At 45.2% G+C, this 20734-nt stretch overlaps 1 protein-coding gene and 1 long non-coding RNA gene across 10 annotated transcripts in view; one reads left to right on the top strand and one right to left on the bottom strand.

Annotated features, from left to right (window-relative positions):
* Positions 1-15682, top strand: part of caln2 (calneuron 2) — a 29777-nt gene extending 14095 nt beyond the window's left edge. The window contains exons 3-6 of the mRNA XM_030362141.1: positions 9-152; positions 4911-5023; positions 11968-12121; positions 13173-15682. Of these exons, the coding sequence (XP_030218001.1) occupies positions 9-152; positions 4911-5023; positions 11968-12121; positions 13173-13300 (539 nt within the window). The 3' untranslated portion in view covers positions 13301-15682. The remainder of the gene's footprint in view (positions 1-8; positions 153-4910; positions 5024-11967; positions 12122-13172) is intronic.
* A 1129-nt stretch (positions 15683-16811) lies between these two features.
* On the bottom strand, positions 16812-20601 carry LOC115547727 (uncharacterized). Of its 9 annotated transcripts, none has more exons than XR_003977404.1 (6): positions 20089-20601; positions 19796-19999; positions 19428-19608; positions 18579-19329; positions 18087-18212; positions 16812-17844 (listed from the first exon to the last, which is right to left on the bottom strand). It is a non-coding gene; the product is annotated as an uncharacterized LOC115547727 (long non-coding RNA). The 9 variants fall into 9 exon arrangements; XR_003977407.1 differs by having other exon boundaries at positions 16812-18894; positions 18994-19031; positions 19207-19329; positions 20089-20599; XR_003977402.1 differs by having other exon boundaries at positions 16812-18894; positions 18994-19031; positions 19190-19329; positions 20089-20598.
* Positions 20602-20734: the final 133 nt, after the last annotated feature.

Genomic DNA, 20734 nt, shown 5'->3' with positions numbered 1-20734 from the left:
CTTCCCAGAAATCCGAGAGGCATTCCGTATTCTGGACCGCGATGGGAACGGCTTCATCTCCAAGCAGGAGCTGGGCATGGCCATGCGCTCCCTGGGCTACATGCCCAGCGAGGTGGAGCTGGCCATCATCATGCAGAGGCTGGACATGGATGGTGAGGGGCACACACACACACACACACACACACACACACACACACACACACACACACACACACACACACACACACACACACACACACACACACACACACACACACACACACACACACGCGCGCGCACACACACACACACACACGCGCACGCACACACACACACACACACACACACACACACACACACACACACACACACACACACACACACACACACAAACACAAACACACACACATATACACAAACACTACACACTAAAACACATACACACACACACACACACTAGGTATGCACACAGGACATAGTATCACACACACAAAATAATAACACACACACAAAACATGATGGTACACACACACTACACACTAACACACTTACCAAACACACTACACACTAACACACTAACACACCACACACAAACAGACACACACTGAAAACTTAAACATACACACACACACTACCCATTTACACACTGATACACACACACAGACATACACATGCACACACACAAGTAGTAGTGTGTGTGTGTGTGTGTGTGTGTGTGTGTTTGTGTTTACAAACACACACACACACACTACACGTACACAGACACAGACACACACACACACACACACACACACACACACACACACACAAGTAGTAGTGTGTGTGTGTTTGTGTTTACAAACACACACACTACAAAAACACACACACTACACGTACACAGACACACACACACACACACACCCACACACACATACATACTACACACTAACACACAAAATAAAACACACACACGACACAAAAACACACACACAGGATGGACCGGGCGGCCCGGTTGGAGCGCTTCCCAAGGGGGTGGCGCTATCCAGGGTGCTGCTCTGGGACCTGCTGCCCAGGAGTGTGGGGGTGCTGAATGCCTGTGGCCAACAAATATATAAAAATACCCAAACAGACACGCATACATTCAGTTCCAGACCCATGCACGGGCTGCAGTAAAGTCGTAAAAAGAACAGAAATTCGAGGAAAAGAGGTTCCAGTTTATTACTGAACGTCCTCTCCCCTTCACCAACTGAGTGTTGCATTCCACACACCTGTGATTGCCTGGCAAGATGGACTCTTGATCATTATGGAAGACATGCCCTGATTGGTCAGGAGTGAGCCCTGAGCGCTCTACAATGGAAATAGTCTCACACAGAGGGATTCGCAGTCAACTCAAAACAGATCTTCTCGCAGCTCTTTGACTCATGAATAGCTGATGGACGTCTGTGGCAGTCTTAACAAATGAGCCTCAAATATGTTCTCTTCAAGCTAACCTACAGCCCCTTTTTAACGAGAGTGTGAAGCCAAACTCTGACATCTTCCAACCCGTGTGGAGATGAAACCTTCTAACAGGAAGAAAGGGAGGTGCAGCGGGGAGGGTGTGTATGATTGGCCTTGAAGCCATTAAGCCTCACACAAATGACACTGTGGGTCCAATCGGTTCGGTTTGTAGCCATTGGTTTCCAGAGTGAAGGGTGGCCGGTCCAGAGCGCTGGCCTCGCCCCCCCAGGAGTCAGATCAGAGCAGCGGTACAGCGCCCTGCCCTGGCTGATCTCAGCACTGCAGCAAAAGGTCTTCCAGCTCAGTGTAATTTAGCCAGGCTCCACCAGGGGGACCCCCTGGTCTCCAGTCCACCTCGGTTCGGCCCTACTCCGAATAGAGCGGGGGGCTGAAGGGGGGGCTGGAGTGGGGGGCTGTAGTGGGGGGCTGGAGTGGGGGGCTGGAGTGGGGGGCTGGAGCCTGGAGCGGGGGGGCTCGAGGGGAGGGCTGGAGCCTGGAGCGGGGGGCTGGAATGGGGGGCTGGAGCGGGGGGCCTGGAGTGGGGGGCTGGAGCCTGGAGTGGGGGGCTGGAGCCTGGAGTGGGGGGCTGGAGTGGGGGGCTGGAGCCTGGAGCGGGGGCCTGGTGCCTGGAGCGGGGGTCTGGAGCGTGGGGCTTCCAAAGTGCGTTGGCGAGGGAGGGCTGGACTTCCGAGCGTGTTCGGAGAGAGCAGGAAGTCCTGGCAAGCGGCGAGAGCAGAGAGAAAGGGCGGGAAGTTTGCCAGAGCGACGCTTAGTAAAAGGGGAGCTGCTTCAGAGAAAGCGGCTCCTTTGGGCATAAAAGTGGATGGAGAGCCTTCTGTAGGGCAGCACCGGGTTGGAAAGAGAGAGTAGAAAATAAACAGCCCAGAAAATGCTCCAAACACCTTTGGTTAAGCATAGCTGTGACAGGTAAGATGGATGTCATGAGCCAATCGGAGAACAGATGCCTGATAAAAACCTGCCCAATGACTATGCCATCTTTAACAAATGACACTCAGATGTTCGCCCTTGGATGGACAGGCTATTGATCCTTCTTACATCAAGGTTATATAGGCCTCTATTTGCATAGGCTTGGGTCCGTTTGGTGGTTTGTGTGAGTTTGGTTTCCATGGTGATATTCCATCGCTCATTGGGCATATGAGTCAGGATAGGCGAAGGCCCCTGCTGTCATCCTGATTGTTCAGTTCATGCAAACGAAGCCTCTGACCTGGGTTCAGTCTGACTCGTGCTTCATCCCTACCGAGGAGCAGCACTTTATTTCTCAGAGCGTATGGTGGACTCGCCGAGGACGTGAGCGGACACAAAGACGTGAACCGCAACAGGCAGGGACTACGCGCACCTCGCTGCCACTGGAGGTGATTCTCTGTGGATAGGCCTCCTCCAGGTTGCTTCTCTGCTATCTGCCAAACTGAATGATGGTGCGTTTGTTCTACAGGCGAGGGCCGTGGACGTGGTTCCCATGGGCAGTCGCGGAGAAGGGCGCATGGGAAAATGAGCCCTTAAAAGAGCCTGGAATGAGTAGACCTTTTTGAATCTGCTATAGGGGCTGGCTGACAGCCTCTCACATTTTTTACTTCCTGTTTCCACAGTGTCCCACGTTGTTTACAAAGTAAAGAAGGAAACAAGGAAACAGGTTGTAAACAACTTGAGACGATCTGGAAACAGGAAGTAAATAACGTGAGACGCTCCGGAAACAGGAAGTAAACAATGTGAGAGGCTGTGGAAACAGGAAGTAAAAACATGAGACGTTCTGGAAGCATGCATTAAACAATGTGAGGGTTACTTACATCTAAATCGGCGGAAACAACCTAACAAGTACGCAGACACACACACACACACTGTGTTTGGAAGGAAAATGACTGCTGTCACCACCAGTGTTTTCTACGCTTGAATAAAGCCTGCTGATCTGTCTTGGGGCTAATTGCTCTGTTTTCACAAATAAATCAACTCTGGCGCCCCCCGGGAACATCAAGCCAGCTCCAATCTGGCAATTTATGGCTTTCTCTTTTTACTAAGTGTGGGTGTGGACTTTAGAGACCCCTTTGTTTGATTGTTTTTGTGTATCATTGTTACCCTCACATTACGGTGTTTGGCATGCGTAGCCTGACGTTTCGTCCAACTCTCCCAAGTTAAAGGTTATAAGCACTGTTATTTGAGTGTAACTCGTTAGCAATGGCATAGCCATCCGTCTACTGTTATTGAGGGAAATGCGAGTTGACTGTGCCTGCCTCTGTATGAGACAAATGAGCTACTGGCTAATTTCTGGCCAATCAGGGCCATTCATGGAATCCATCTCGCCGAGCACATTTTTGCACACGAGTCATCATCTCAATGGCATAGAATGTGAGCAGAGAGGAGTGTTTATTTTTGGGTTTGTTTATTTTCCAAATCTTCCGCTCTCTGTCTCTTTGTGTCAAAGCGTACCTACAGCCCCTAACCACGGACCACGCTAAGCACATGTTGTCAAGGAGCCTAGCGCTGCATGGAGAAGAACAAAGGGGAACTAGCAGTCAGCCTCCGTTCTGAGCCCTACTGGGAAGCACGGGGGACACACTAGTGGGGATGCGTGTGACTTGGTGTACAATGGTGTAAAGGAGTTGGGAGAGTTGAGTCATCAGCAGGGATGTGTCATGAGCTGCTTTAAGATACCTTCACTCCGGAAATAGGAACCAACTAATTTTCTGCCCCATTACATTTGGGTCTCAAGGGATGTTTTCACCCCATCATCCTCCACCTGTCTGTCTTTCTACCTCTCCACCTGTCTGTCTTTCTACCTATCCACCTGTCTGTCTTTCTACCTCTCCACCTCTCTGTCTTACTACCACCACCTGGCTGTCATTCTGCTTCCACCTGTCTGTCTTTCTAGCTCTTCACCTGTCTGTCTTTCTACCTCTCCACCTCTCCGTCTTTCTACCTCTTCACCTGTCTGCCGTCTACCTCCACCTGTCTGTCTTTCTACCTCCATACCCGTCTGTCTGTCTTTTTACCTATCCACCTGTCTCACTGTTAGTGGGCCTTCCTGACTAACTGAGTGTGTGTGTGTGTGTGTGTGTGTGTGTGTGTGTGTGTGTGTGTGTGTGTGTGTGTGTGTGTGTGTGTGTGTGTGTGTGTGTGTGTGTGTGCCTGCCTGCCTGCCTGCCTGCCTGCCTGCCTGCCTGCCTGCCTGCCTGCCTGCCTGCGTGCGTGCGTGCGTGCGTGCGTGCGTGTGTGTGTTTGTGGCATGTGTGTTTGGTGTATGTGTTTCTGGTACGTGTGTGCGTGTCTGTGTGTGCACGTGTATATATGTGTGTCCATGTGAGTGTCTATGTCTGTCTGTGTGTGTCTATGTGTGTGTGTGTGTGTGTGTGTGTGTGTGTGTGTGTGTGTGTGTGTGTGTGTGTGTGTGTGTGTGTGTGTGTGTGTGTGTGTGTGTGTGTGTGTGTGTGTGCTCCTTGCAGGGGACGGCCAGGTGGATTTCGAGGAGTTCATGACCATCCTGGGCCCCAAGCTGCTGTCCTCTGACAATAGAGAAGGCTTCCTGGGCACAACCATCGACAATATCTTCTGGCAGGTGAGGGAACCTATCATGTATCTTACTGCCTTCAACTACTGGGCCCTAGTATGAGTTGTACTATTAGTATTTCACTTCCAAATACTCTCACATTTACTCTCCCATAAACACTACACATGTGTTGAGATGTTTAGAACCTAAATCAAACCCATTACACACTCTTGAACAGAGTTTCATGCCCTAAGTGCTCATGTAGTGAATGGATTGCTAAGGTTTGAGATGAGCCTCTCATTGGTTTGTTTTTGTAGATTGTGTTAACTTATGAATAAATTAAGAGAGAGAGAGTGAGAGATAAAGGGAGAGAGATTAAGAAAGAGAGAGAGAAAGAAAGAAAAAGATAGTCAGAGTGAGAGTCACAATTTCGTGCTAAAAATAATGCTGCATCTGAGAGAGAGAATGTTGAGATTAAGAAATGAAAGATGGAGGAGACTGAGAGCAGAGGCAAGAAGCCTCAAGGAGATGGAAATGAATGAATGATAAAGAGACAACTCGACAGAGAGAGAGAGAGAGAGAGAGAGACTTGGAGGAGGATGAGAGAAGATGGTGCAGATACCGGCAGAAAGCCATTCCTATGTTGAGTAAATGGAATATACTGAAATCACATGAGTCAGAGAGAGAGTGATAGAGAGAGAGAGAGAGAGAGAGAGAGAGAGAGAGAGAGAGAGAGAGAGAGAGAGAGAGAGAGAGAGAGAGAGAGAGAGAGAGAGGGAGAGAGAGAGAGAGAGAGAGAGAGAGAGCGAGAGAGAGAGAGAGAGAGAGAGAAAGAGAGAGAGAGAGAGAGAGAGAGAGAAAGAGAGAGAGGGGGGGGGGGGGAGAGAGGCAAGAGCGACAAGAGAGACAGAGAGCGGAGATTGGGGGAGGAGAGAGGGTGAGAGGGAGCAAGAGAGAGCAAGAGGAGAGAAACATTTAGAGAAAGGGAGAATAAATGCACCAAAAGGTCTGTCCTGAAGGTCGTCGACATTGTGTGTCCCAAGGGTGATTTATAAGTTTAATCTCAGACAGAGAGAGAGAGAGAGAAGAGAAATGTGAAGAGAGAGAGTAAGAAAGGCGCTGACAGGCAGGGAGCGGGAGAGTAAGAGGGAGAAGATGAAACAGTCAAGGTGAGGGAGACAGCGAGAGAAAGACAGAGACGGATAGAGCTGAAACAATAGCAGGACCATAAAAGGAAGAGAGAGAGTGACACAAAAGACAATATCTGGGGGGGCAACATCCCCAAGATGATGTGTTTTGTGTGTGTGTGTGTGTGTGTGTGTGCGTGCGTTTGCGTTTGCGTTTGTGTGTGTGTGTGTGTGTGTGCGTGTGTGTTGAACAGGAGGAGCCTGAGGCAGGTGTGGAGTTGCATGATGTGCAAATTCAAATCAAGCTGTTCAAATCAATCATGATCATTTTCCACGTTATTATGTCATTGTCCTTATTATTGTCACTCAGTGCTTAGTGATTGTCTTCAGTGATTGGCATGGAAACTGCAAAAATCTGTGATTTCTACTGTGTTTTACTAAGAGGGTATTTTTGTTGGTGTATTTCAGAGATGGATCAGATTCAGAGCAGATTCTGTTTTCCACAAGTTCTATGGTTTCTAGAAATTTCCGGAACTCTGAAATTTCAGATTTCGTTTTTTTGTGAACCTAAGTTAGTGCTTGTTCTGATGTGTGTCATCTCTGTGAAGATTACAGCGTTTCTGCTGAAAGCAGAGGCGTGTTCCGCCGCAAATGATACATGGTGCTATCTTACAGATTGATAAAGCAGTTGTGCAATTGACCAAAAAATACCTGGTCCAAGTGCACTAGTGGATAGAGCAGTTGGTGTTGCTATTTTGACGTACCATCATTGAAATATTATGATGATGATGTGGATTGTGAAAAAATAAATCATTGGGGCTGCATGAATGAACACTGTAGTAGGCTATGCCATGCGTTAAAATAATAATAATACCCATAATAAACTTGAGCAAAGTAGGCTATATCCCAGCCTTCCAAAACAAAACCTTGTTTTCGGGTTAATGATAACGTTGGTTAAATTATTTGGGAAAGAACATCTGATACAGCGGTAAGAAGTTGTACTTTTAAAACAATGCATCTGCAAACACCATACAGCAAACACATATTTTCTTGACACATACATCGTGTACAAGCCCATAACTTTTAGGATTGATGAGTATTTGGTAATGAGAAAACATATTTTTACCACGAGTGAGTGTTTAAAAGAATGAATGAATGCGGGTGATGCATCCATCTGTTTAAACACACGCAAACTAAATACGTAACGCATAATACAGTCCATGGCAATGTATATTAACGGGGGGGACACATGTATAGTATCAACAAAAGTCGATAACGATAATGTATACAATACTGGTAAGAAACTTTGTTGGTTAATGTATTGCCTCATATCATTAAAAAGACCCACAGTTGCGACAACAGGACCGCATATCATATGTGTGTTAAGTTTTCTTTCCCGAAATTTACATGACGACTCAGTGTTTCTGAAGTTGTAGAAGAAAACGCTTTTCCATGTGTGAAATAGGCCATATTTTTTTGCAATAAACTGAGCCCTTTGAAGTTCGAAATTCATGTGGTCATGCATCTGTCTCATCGGAGACTGCAAACACGCTGTCAAAATATCAGATTGTCAAATGCGCTCATGGCTCTTAAAGGGGACGGGAGATGGCACTCTCATTGGTTTATCGCATGTTGCGCCCCAAACACACCGACGGGTATTCAGACCAACCCGTTTTAGATTTGCGTCGGGCGCCAGAGTAATTTGTCCGCCGGTATAATAGCAACAGCGCCAGAGATCTGCCCACCAAGCTATACGCGTTTCGCGCTTCTCACTTGCGTTTCAGACCGTTAAAATAGGGCCCCATACGTTTATTCAAATGTCTTCATCAATGTGTAAGAGCAATGTTGCATATGAAATTAGCCACAGACTTATCGTATCAGTATACGAGAAGTTGTACCCTCCCTCTCTCTATCAACCGCTCGCCAGACAGAGCTCCACACACCCTAAAGGACTAACATGACATGGAGATAGTAGGAAACATCTGGCGTCATTTCAAAAGCACAAACACATCTCAGTGACTCTATTGTACCCAGCTGAAATCAACGTTTTCAGCAGCGCTTTGATAGCCTATGAACAGGAGCCAATGGACTCCCTCTGAGGGTGTGTCTTAGACTAAGGGCTTGTTCCTCTGGTCTTAGACTAAGGGCTTGTTCCTCTGGTCTTAGACTAAGGGCTTGTTCCTCTGGTCTTAGACTAAGGGCTTGTGCCTCTGGTCTTAGGTTAAGGGCTTGTTCCTCTGGTCTTAGGTTAGGGGCTTGTTCCTCTGGTCTTAGACTAAGGGCTTGTTCCTCTGGTCTTAGACTAAGGGCTTGTTCCTCTGGTCCTAGGCGGAGGGTTCACAGGTTTTTCAGCGAATGAGTGAGAAGGGGGTTGACCTTCCTACAGGTCAAAGGCAAACTCCACCGCTCTGCCCTGGACAGATCAGCCCCAGCCTACTTTCAATGTCTTCATTCAACTCCGCCCCCTTACGTGTTTCTCGTCTGACGAGATGTCTGTAACTGAGCTCTTGAAGACAGGAAGGACTTGGCTGAGTCAGGTGGTCAAAGGGCAACTCATTTATCCTTAATTCTGTATCAGCCTGTCTCTCTGTCTTCAGCCTGACAGAAATAATCATCAGAATTAAAGTCTTACGATTTGACTAAGGCACTTTTCAAAACAAGTAACCAAGAGCTTTAAATTAGCAAATCTAAAATAGAAAAATTCCAGATGAAAAACTGGTACAACACTAATAAAATGAGCCATCCATCCTAGCAAGGGGAAATGAAGGATAATATATCCACCACAGTTAATCTGTTTGATGTGTCTGCTCACAGAGCACTGGAGAAACATAAGTGTGCATATTTTTAGATTTTGATGTCTTTGTCCGGAATGGATACATTGGCCCCCGTATCTCTCTACCCAATCAGCTTCACGCACCAGGATCTGAAATACAGGTCAAGAGATTGAGCCCCCAGACGAGCAGCAAGCTTGTCTATCTCCTTGAAGTTCACCCAACTAACACAGAGGACACAACCTCTGTGTTTGCAATACTAGTTATTTCTTTTTTAAGATTTATTTTTGCATTTTTTATTCTTTATTATAGAGAGAGATAAGAGAGGACATGCAGCATATTACGACGGGCGGGATTCGAACCCGGGTCGCCGCGTTCAGGCCTGTGCCTATATGGTACACGCTATAAACCGGTGTTCCACCGGGGCGCCCCATCAATACTAGTTATAATGCAGCATCAGAATGCTTCCATGGACACACATTCAATGAAACCGGGGTTGGGTATGTTGCCCCCCAGGACCAGGTGTATCTGCTCGTGTCTCCGGTGGGACGGCTCCTTTCCTCTGGATTGAACATTACCTATGCTCGCCGACATGCTCCTCAAGGGAAGGGGCTTAGAGACGAGGGCAGACAGAGAGCAGCTGGAGGGGAAGGTCGGGGAGGCGCCTGCTCCTGTGACTGATGGGTCCTGCCCCAGCGTGTCACCCGTCACCACGCATCACCCCTGTTGTCTTTGAGAGGCAAATAAAGCCCCCAAAACACACACACACACATGCACACGCGTACACACTCACAAACACACACACTCACAAAAGCATGCATACAGGTGTGTATTCTCAAACACGTACATGCAAACACAAATGCACACATACATGCACACACACACACACACACACACACAAACACACGCATATGCAGAGATGCACACACACACACTCTCTCTCTTTTGACCTTGGCATCATGCCCGTTGCGTTACACAGGCTGGGAGGCTCTGTGGGGTTGATCACGCCTTGGATCACGCTGAGAGATGAGGGTTAAAGGAACAAGGTGGCTGGGACAAAAGGAGGACAAAAGGAGTGTTGCTGGTTTCAAAGAAGTAAAGGAGCGTTGCTGGTTCAAAGGAACAAAAGGAGCGTTGCTGGTTTGAAAAAAAGACGTGTGCTGGGAAGGTCATTGAGTCAGTGAGAAGGAGCTTTGACTCAGGAGCTCTTGAACCCTTTTTACACCTCATACTCATCCAGCTGCCTGGAGGCCTGCGCCAACACAGCCCAGGCTCAGCACAGCGCCTCACTTCAGGACAGGGTTCGAGATGGTAGAAGGCACATTTGGAGACAAATTGAATGTGGGGCCAAAACTAAATGGAGAGTTACCCTGGGCGGAGCATTTACAGAATGGAGTGAACTCAGCTCTTTGAGATGCAGTGAAACAAGTGTTGAAGAAAGAGGGTATTAATGTGTTGAAGTCATTAACAATTTGGATCATTGGTGATCATTGGTGATCATTGGTGATCATTGGTGATCATTGCTGATCTGTGTGTGTGTGTGTGTGTGTGTGTGTGTGTGTGTGTGTGTGTGTGTGTGTGTGTGTGTGTGTGTGTGTGTGTGTGTGTGTGTGTGTGTGTGTGTGTGTGTGTGTGTGTGTGTGTGTGTGTGTGAATGCATGGGTACAGGTAGACAGAAAGGCAGATGGGTAGCCAGACGGCCAGATGGATAGATTGACAGATGGATACATTAGCAGACAGGTGGGCAGACAGACTAAGCCCCTGGAGAGAAAGACCAAGCCCCTGACAGACCAAGACCCAGACAGACCAAGCCCCAGATAGACCAGACTAGTAGTAATAGTAATGAGCAGTTAGTAGTGATATATTCTATATACAGCATCACAGCAAAATAAGAAAATATCTGTTCATATTTTACATACGTAGACTATATTAAATTTATGTTATTATGTTTATTCTAATAATAAGGAGATGTTACAGTTTTTATGTACTTGTGTTCCCAGAGAAGATATTATTAAGATATTGCATGAAGATTGCAAGATTGCATGAAGATGGCATGAATTAATTCCCAGAAAAGCCAAGTGTAAGACAAGCGCTATAAAGCTTCGGATCCTCATTAATACTTTTATGTTTTTCAATAATACAACAATAGCATTTTATTCATAAAAATTGAATTACATTGATTGTATGTTTGTTTGTGTGCTGCGTTTATGAACACATTAATTAATAGAGCCTGGTCTGCAAGAAGAAACGCAAAGGAGGGAATGCAGTCCAGGTCTAAAGGAAGCGGCCTATGTAGTCCAGGTCTATGTAGTCCAGGTCGCAAGGAAGCGGTCTATGTAGTCCAGGTCTAAAGGTTGCGGTCTATGTAGTCCAGGTCTAAAGGTTGCGGTCTATGTAGTCCAGGTCTAAAGGAGGCGGTCTATGTAGTCCAGGTCTATGTAGTCCAGGTCCATGTAGTCCAGGTCCCTGAGGTTGTTGACACCAGGCTCTTCAAAGCGGTGGGTGTTTCTGTGTGAGGCTCTAACACGCCGGGTCTCTGAACACCAGCCCACCGCGCCACACATCCTAGGGTCCGTTGTCTGGGTCCGTCGGCTGGGCCAGCTGCTCCTGGGGTCGGGGGGGACATGTTGCTAGGGGGGCTTGGGGGACCCGTTGCTAAGGGGGCTGGGGGTGTGTGATTTCTTATGCATATAAAGAGTGTGATGGTTACTTTAGGATGTTTGGTGGGTGGTGTTGGTGGTGTTGGTAGTGTAGAGGGGGATGGGGGTCTTGTTGATTGCTTTAGGAAATACATCTTCAATAAATGTATGTATATATATATATATATATATATATATATAAACATGCATGTGTGTGTGTTGTCTAAATGAGGCATATAAAAAACAAAAATCAAAAATATCTGCAAAAGTACAAAAATGTTCTGACCTACACAATATAGTACACAATTATACACACCCACACACAAAGAAACACGCACGGTACACCTGCTACAAAATAATTTCTGACTGTGTGTGTGTGTGTGCGTGTGCGGGTGCGGGTGCGTGTGCGTGTGCGTGTGTGTGTGTGTGTGTGTGTGTGTTTGTGTGTGTGTGTGTGTGTGTGTGTGTGTGTGCAGTTTGACATGCAGCAGCTGTCTCTGGACGAGTTGAAGCAGGTTCTGTTCCACGCCTTCCGAGACCACCTGACGATGAAGGACATCGAGAACATCATCATCACTGAGGAGGAGAGCCTCAAGGAGTCTTCTGGGAACTGCCCCGAGTACGAAGGAGGTGGGCCTTCAAGCTTGCCCCTGTGTGTGTGTGTGTGTGTGTCTGTGTGTGTGTGTGTGTGTGTGTGTGCTTGTACATGTGTGTGTGTGGGTGTGTGTGTGTGTGTGTGTGTGTGTGTGTGTGTGTGTGTGTGTGTGTGTGTGTGTGTGTGTGTGTGTGTGTGTGTGTGTGTGTGTGTGTGTGTGTGTATGTGTGTGTGTGTGTGTGTTGATGAACTGCAGTTTATCGTGTGTACATTTTGTCTTCCAAGAGACGATAAAGAACACAGCCAAACTCCTTCTGGCTCTTTGAGCAACCTCAATGGATAACTATAGACTTATATGTGAGCAAATCTGTTCATGTACACAGAATCAAGGTTCATGAAAATTACACCTCACATTTAACAGGTGTTGATCCATACATACATACATACAGCAGTCAGAGTGGTAAGCTATATATGTTATGTAAGCTATAGATCTATAGATGCCCAAGCTACGGCTGCGCGTATTTCCGCAAATAATCTCTCATCTGCATCCCTTGTTGGCCTACAATCCCAGCATGTACCTATAGAAAATGAGTTTCTTTAGGAAGTCATAATTGATGCAACACATCAATAATGTTGCATGGATAATAAGGTTGTGAAGTGCATCCAACTGATGAGCCAGGACACAGTTTGGGGGCCCACACTGTCTTTAGGTTCCGGGGGGCCCAACATGTCTTTAGGTCCCCAGGGCCCCACACTGTCTTAAGGTTCCCAGGACACTGTGTGGGGGCCCACACTATCTCTAGGTTCCCAGGGCCCACATTTTCTCCATGTTCCCAGGGGCCCACACTGTCTTTAGGTTCCCAGCGGTGCCCTACTTTAGAGTAGGAGTAAGGGGTAAGAGTTACAAAAAGAATGATGATGATAATATGAATAATTATGACATTAGAAGGACGAGCCGATGTGTTGTTCACCAATAGCTCGTCTTCCATGACACCGTTTTGTTCCCCTGGCAACAGGGTCATATCTAACATCATGAGGTGTAATGTCTTGGAAGTAACTCACACACTGTATTTCCCTCCTTCTCAGTCCACCCTAAGAAGAAGAATCGACAGACATGCGTCCGGAAAAGCTTGATTTGCGCCTTCGCCATGGCGTTCATCATCAGTGTCATGCTCATCGCGGCCAATCAGATGCTGCGAAACGGCATGGAGTGACGAACACTGCGCTGCGGAGCGCAGGAAGGGACCACAGAGCCATGACCTCACATCCTGTCTTTTTTCAGCCAGAGCTTGACACAGCCACAACACAAGATCTTCTCTAGATGACCCCTTGTGTTCCTTTAATGGGGAGCATTGGACACTCTAAGGGACTGCTTCACAAGGGGGGGAGGGGAACGCAGCCTGGATGTGTGGAGGTCGAAGAGGAAACACAAAGTGACACAACTTGTTTTGTTTTGATATTTTATAAATCATATGAAAATACGGGATATTTCATTTAACTGTTTTCAAGATTGTCTCTCATCCTTTAACCTTGATTTTCTAATTAACGCTACTCTGTCTAATATGTTATCAGGTGTTTTGGACCAATCCCAGGTTCAAACCCTGTCATCCCATGTCAGATGGCCCCCGTCAGTCTTGGAATAACCAGGGTGATACAGCCCCCCCGAAGGCTCCTCTATACTAGTGTGTGGCCCCGCGGGGCCCGGAGCCAGGGTGCAGCTTTATGTTAACGAGATGCAGCATCATGTATAACGAGTTGCAGCGTCATGTACAACGAGGTGCAGCGTCATGGTAACGAGGTGCAGCATCATGTTAACGAGGTGCAGCATCATGTAAACAAGGTGCAATATCATGTTAACGGGGTTCAGAATCATGTATAACGAGGTGCAGCATCTTGTATAATGAGTTGCAGCATAATTTATAATGAGATGCAGCACCAAGTTAACGAAGTGCAGCATCATGTTAATAAGGTGCAGCATCATATATAACGAGGTGCAGCATCATGTTAATAAGGTGCAGCATCATATATAACGAGGTGCAGCATCATGTTAATAAGGTGCAGCATCATATATAACGAGGTGCAGCATCATGATAACGAGGTGCAGCATCATGTTAACGAGGTGCAGCATCAAGTTGACGAGGTGCAGCATCATATATAACGAGGTGCAGCATCATGATAACGAGGTGCAGCATCATGTAAACGAGGTGCAGCATCATGATAACGAGGTGCAGCATCATGTTAACGAGGTGCAGCATCATGTATAACGAGGTGCAGAATCATGTTAACGAGGTGCAGCATCATGTTAACGAGGTGCAGCATCATGTATAACAAGGTGCAGCATCTTGTATAACGAGTTGCAGTATAATTTATAAAGAGGTGCAGCATCAAGTTGACGAGGTGCAGCATCATATATAATGAGGTGCAGCATCATGATAACGAGTTGCAGCATCATGTATAATGAGGTGCAGCATCATATATAACGAGGTGCAGCATCATGATAACGAGTTGCAGCATCATGTATAATGAGGTGCAGCATCAAGTTAACGAGGTGTAGCATCATGTTAACGAGGTGCAGCATCATGTATAACGAGCTGCAGCATCATCTATAACGAGGTGCAGCATCATGTTAACGAGATGCAGCATCATGTTAACGAGGTGCAGCATCGTGTATAACGAGGTCACTGTCTCCCTGAGTCTAAATGTACTGCGTTCCGCTCAAGTAGATCTTTGAAGGCTTTGATGTAGCCCAAAGTAGGTGTTGACATACTCTTGTCTTAAACGTTGTGTATCTTAATGACAGTGTCGTCTACGTAATCTAAACTCAGGCTTTCAGAGTGGTTTCCATAATTGGTCGAGCCAAATTACCCACCTGTTGACACAGGTCCTAACCAATACCCCCACCAATAGGTATATTTTATATGTGATAAAACAAGATGTTAATGTCGTACAATTTCATCATTCTTTATAAAACAATAATTCACAGTATATAAATGAAAAAAATAAACATAGTTTGATTTAGTTTAATCTCGAAGACAAAGTATGGTGACAAGAGTCTGTGATTTGTATTATGGACAATGCAGAACTGTAACAACTTGTGCGCAGCATAACTGTTGTGAATGGTCGCCATCTAGTGGATTTAATGAGATCTGCAGGTGAAACACTGGGATTTTTTTCTTTTCTGATGCGTTTTAAGGGAAAGAGAATAATACGTCTGACTCGCAGCTTTGTGATGTTAGTCCGATGCCACTCGGGACCTTAGGTCTGCATTATCTTGTCGTATAATACTCTAGGGCTAAGGCTAGCGGGTGGTGACCAGACAAGACTTCAGAGTAGACAACAATGCTGTTTGTATTTTAAAGAGTTAGCTGAGGGTGACTGTTAAAGGGTTTATTTCATGTTGTGTTGTTGGGTAGATGTGGAGGAAAACACTGCCAGTGTGGCAGTCTCCCTCCCATTGGATATCCCAGAACGCAATGTGAGCGAGTGTTAAAACACTGCTGCTTGTCAATTTAGTGTGAGAGGGGATGACAGACCCAGATTCATACCACCCCCCCCCCCTTCCACACACACACACACACACACACACACACACACACACACACACACACACACACACACACACACACACACACACACACACACACACAGCATTCACACACAAACACACACACAGTCTCTCTCTCTATATGTATACCTCCAAATCAATGATACATTGGCCAAGTTGAAAATATATCTAATGTATATATATTTAAATATATATAAATGAATATCTGCACCAGATGTAAAAAAAACAAGCCTGTGGGAAATTCAGCCTACTATATACTGTATTGTTTAACCCAAGAAATACGTACTGATTTAAACTTGATTTAACTCAGGGTTTAACTCACTGAACACACCTCACATGCTGCTTTATAGCAGCACCCTGCTGAGCATCCTCACACACCCTACATGTACCCAAACCTGCACCCTACATGTACCCGAACATGCACCCTAACATAATCCCTAACATGAGCCCTAACATGATCCCTAACATGAGCCCTAACATGCTTGTGTTTGGAAAAGACATGAGAGCAAGAGAGAGCGAGAACCTGTACGAGTGTTCACGTAAACATGAAAAACACTGGAACACCCACTTCATTCTCTTCCTGAAGTTTTGAATTATTCTAAAAACACAAGGAATTGTCTTTGTAGTTTGTTTATTCTATGACAGCACAATTTGAAAGGACAGGCTCTAATTGAATCCATGTTTTGACTTATTGTGGAATTTGAAGAGCCATTCTCCGGTTCTACCAGCTTTGACTCAAATGAGAATGTGGTAGGAGATATTTCATGAATATATGCAAATATAAGGTCACGCCATCAGCAGCGTTTCATCTTATGTTTCATCATGTAGTAGTGATCGTGTCTCTTGGTTCAACTTGACACAATATTTAGTTTTAGTCCCACTCTGTTTTTGTATGGAATGTACTCTGTGTTCTTTACTGTCGTAAAATGTATGCTATTCTATGTCTTTGATATTCTCTGTACACTGGAAGTGAAGTAATGGAGCATGTATTTCCACCTTTGGCCTGCTGGCCTCCACAAGGTCCCATGAAACCAGCATTCAACGTTAATTGAAAAATGTTCGCTTAACAAAAAGGTGCCATTGAAAAACAGCCTTGCATGACGATGTAAGGAGGAGGGATTTTAAACACATTGGACTCAGTTATGACGCGACCATAAATATATCATACATCCATAAAAACAGAAGGAATTTATTATTAGCGTCATGGCATTTTTATCTTGTACATTGTATAAAGATGAATCTAATCAAAGATATGTAAAAAGAAAATATAAAAAGTAAATTAAATACAATGTTGGCATGCGGCTTAGGTGAGACAAACATTTAAAACAGCAATATTTATCAAACTAAAGGAAAATTTGAAATGCAAGTCAGAAAAACCAATCTGTATTGAGATATACCCACACGTGTTGATGCAATAAAAAAAAACTTTTGATACAAACTAAGTCAAGCGTAATTTAATTGAACCCGCGTTATAGCCAAAGTGGTTCAGTCAAATCTGAAAAGGTAAACAAAAAAAAGGCAGGAAATAAGTACAGAATATATGACTATATAGACACAAGCACATGCGCTGTTTGACTATTCCCTCCAATATAAAGCCTGTGGTCAGACAATACGATAGAAACAGATAATCATAAAGGATATAATGCAGGAAGCAACAGTGTAGTTTACTGGACCACATGACCCACCGTGCCCCCCAGTAAAGGCCGTGTCTAGGACAGTGTTGTTTAATGTACTATATGTCCCACCAGTAGAGGCTCTATAGCACAGCGTGGTTTAAGCGACTACATGTTCAACAATACCCAACCAGCCTGTGTCTAGCTGCTTGACAATGCTTGACAATTCATCTACAACTGTAACATTTTCTTTAAGAATTAGTAGAAACCTTAGTGAAAGGTTGGATAGCTACAGGCCTTTTCCAAAACGCTAGACATGACAGTTGAACCTTGACCAAATAATAATGTCTATGTGGTCCCATGGAGGGGTGGATGTCAATGTATGTGTATATATATATATATATATAAGAGAGAGAGAAAGAGAAATCTAAACAAACTCCACTCCTTGTAGTCTCATTATCGAGAAATGTTGAGAGATCTTTTCCTTATAGATTCATCATTGCAATAATTAAAGGGCAATGTCCAATGTCCATCCTTGCAGACCGCCCCGATGAGGATCGGATGTCCCACTCCATCATATCTAGCTGAAAGTGATTAGTTTCGTTTTTTAAGATGGTTAAATAGATAATAAATACATTGTCCTTACCCCCCTCGTCCCCCGTGACCTGCCCTTCCAAATGGCACATCATCTCAAAGTTACTTTAAATTTGACCCTGGCCCATTTTTTACCCACAGGAGAGGTAAGCCTTTACAAGATAAACGAAAATGATTCTAATTAACTTTCTTAATCAAAGAGGACATATTTGAATCACAAAACAAGACTTAGCTCTCTCTCTCCAATTCCTTCCCGGGGGCCTGGCTCTGGGGATCTGCCGAGAATATTTGATACATGGCCCGATTTTGGACCACAGAATCTCCCCTTTTCCCTAGTCCATATTTGTTGGAAAACTGGAAAATCAGAACACAAGTCATTTAAAACAGCGGTCCGCGGACCGGGACCGGTCCGTGGGTCATTTGGTACCGGTCCGCAGAGAAAGATTATTTATTTATTTTAATTTTTTCTTTTTTTTTTTTTCACTTCGCAATACTGTCACTCTTTTACATGCCATAAGTCTATATGCGGTTGTTAGATTGCATATAACATGTTTGCATTTTTGGCGACCTCTGCGCAACATAACCCAACCCCCGGTCCGTGAAACTTTTCGGAGAATCATACCGGTCCTTGATGCTGAAAAGGTTGGGGACCCCTGATTTAAAAGACCGGATGGCATTATTATCCTTAAAGTCACATAACTGAATGTAATGTACCATTACTTTGGGTGGGCTGACTCTCCCCTGGTATTATCTCTTGACGCTCCTCTGGCTCAATGAAGGGGGTGAGGAGGTCGATACTTGCCCCCGCCAGCATGGCAAAGTGCGATTATTTTGAAAGGCCCCAGCGAGACCCCTTTTTACTGCGTTCCTCCACCTTTTTTGAGCACACGATCTCCAGCTTCAGTTTACGGATTTTCTCCTGCTTCTTTTGGACGCTTGTAGGACTGTATTTTAGTTTTATGTACGTTTGTCTGCTTTGAGAGTCCTTTAAAAACCGCCTCCCTCATCAGCAAACGCTCCACCTTCTCAGTGTCACCTAAAGTACAAAGATACCAAGTGGTGTTAAAATCTCACCTATTTAGTCAAGTAATAATGACCACACTCCCTGACGACCTATACAAATAGAGCCACTTACCTTAGGTTCTGTGGCACATAAGATGGGTATTTGCCTTCCTGCCAAACAACAACAAAAGATGGGCTATACTTTTTTGTTAACTAGTTCTTGGTCCTAATGCTGAAAATTGCAGGCTGCAGTTCCTTATCCCTAAGATATACGGAAGGTTCTCTAGCTACCTGGTTCTTAAAGTTGTATCAAGAATACAATTGCTCACCTCCTCTGCAGACTTACTCTTCAGAGGGTAGGCCGCTGCCCACTTGGTGAAATAATCAACCATCACACAAATGTAATGATTACCACTCTGTTAAACTGCGCCTCATGAGGTTCCTCCCCACCAGCTCAAACGGTTGTTACCTGAAAAGGTTGATAATAATTGCACATTTGTATAGAAAGTTGATCGAATGCAAGCACATTCTGCAGCATGGGACATTCAGTTGAAAAAATAACCCCACCTCTGGTGGTACAGTAGTGGGTACTTTCTTTGAGACTGGCCTGATTTCTTTGGCACTCAGGACACTGGGCCACCTGAAGTCAATTATCATCTCTCCTCATCTCATCTTCATATATATATCCGGGGTTGGGTCGCGGGGGGAGCAGCTCAAGCAGCGGGCCCCAGACTTCCCTTTCTGTAGTCTTGGGCCCCCAGTCAATTATTATTCAATTTAAATAATTATCTCAGGGATTTGGGTAACCAGAATAACTAAGTGAAGGAGTTAAATTAAACTAAATCAATAAATGATTGATTAAATTCGAGCAATTGTTTTGATAATTGGGCCTTCATGTAAATATAAAGTGAATTGAGGTGACCTTTCCAACTTACCCATTTGCGGATGTCCGCCTCCATGCCAGGCCAGTCGTTTCGGCTGATCACCGCATTGTGCGTTTTTCTCCACATCGTAGTGACCACAGATAGAACTGCAGAGCATTTCTTCGAATATTATGTTGGCCTTGGCAGCTGAGGTGACTACCTCATCCAAACGCTCGCTCTCCTTCCGTCTTCTACAAACGTAATGAAGCTCTCCATCTGGTCAGAAAAGCTCAATTTAATGTTAATATTGGCGGTTTTTTTACTTTATTCTTTAGTCACTTATTGTTTATAACATTAATACTTACCCTTGAGCAAAGTGTTATCTTCTTTATATCGTGCATCTCTATTGTTTTGTTAGGCCGGCATCAGGTAACCTATTATTGACTTTGAAGTCCATAATCTCGAGAATCAATGCTTCTTCCATTGTCTCTTTCTCTCCACCACTTTCTACCTACTCCCACATTATTGTAACTCTTGCGCCACTCTTAAATAAGTTAAACCACCTGCACCCCCCGCCCCCCCCCCACACACACACACACACACACACACACACACACACACACACACACACACACACACACACACACACACACACACACACACACACACACACACACACACACACACACACACACACACACACTTTTTGTGTCCAGCCTAACGATCACAACATGATTTGGATGTCCTTTTTGACGGACGGCAGCGGCGCAGTAGGACGTTGGGGGCTCAGGAGGTAGAGCAAAGACACCTATCATCGAGCTGGCTGTTGCCTGAGCTAGAGAAGACTATTCCACAACTCCCCCTCCTGGCCTGGAAGAACCACTGCAGGAAGCAAATGGTCTCGCCCCCTCCTGGCTTGAGAGAACCACTGCAGGAGGCTAGTACATGTTTACCACAATTAATATCTTTGTAATAGCGCTCATGTGAAAACATTTTTACATAATTAATATA

Source organism: Gadus morhua, chromosome 7 (genome assembly GCF_902167405.1).
Source record: "Gadus morhua chromosome 7, gadMor3.0, whole genome shotgun sequence".
NCBI classification, from domain to species: Eukaryota; Metazoa; Chordata; class Actinopteri; order Gadiformes; family Gadidae; genus Gadus; species Gadus morhua.
Note: the sequence above shows the minus strand (reverse complement) of the source record. Positions and strands in the feature narration are given on the sequence as shown.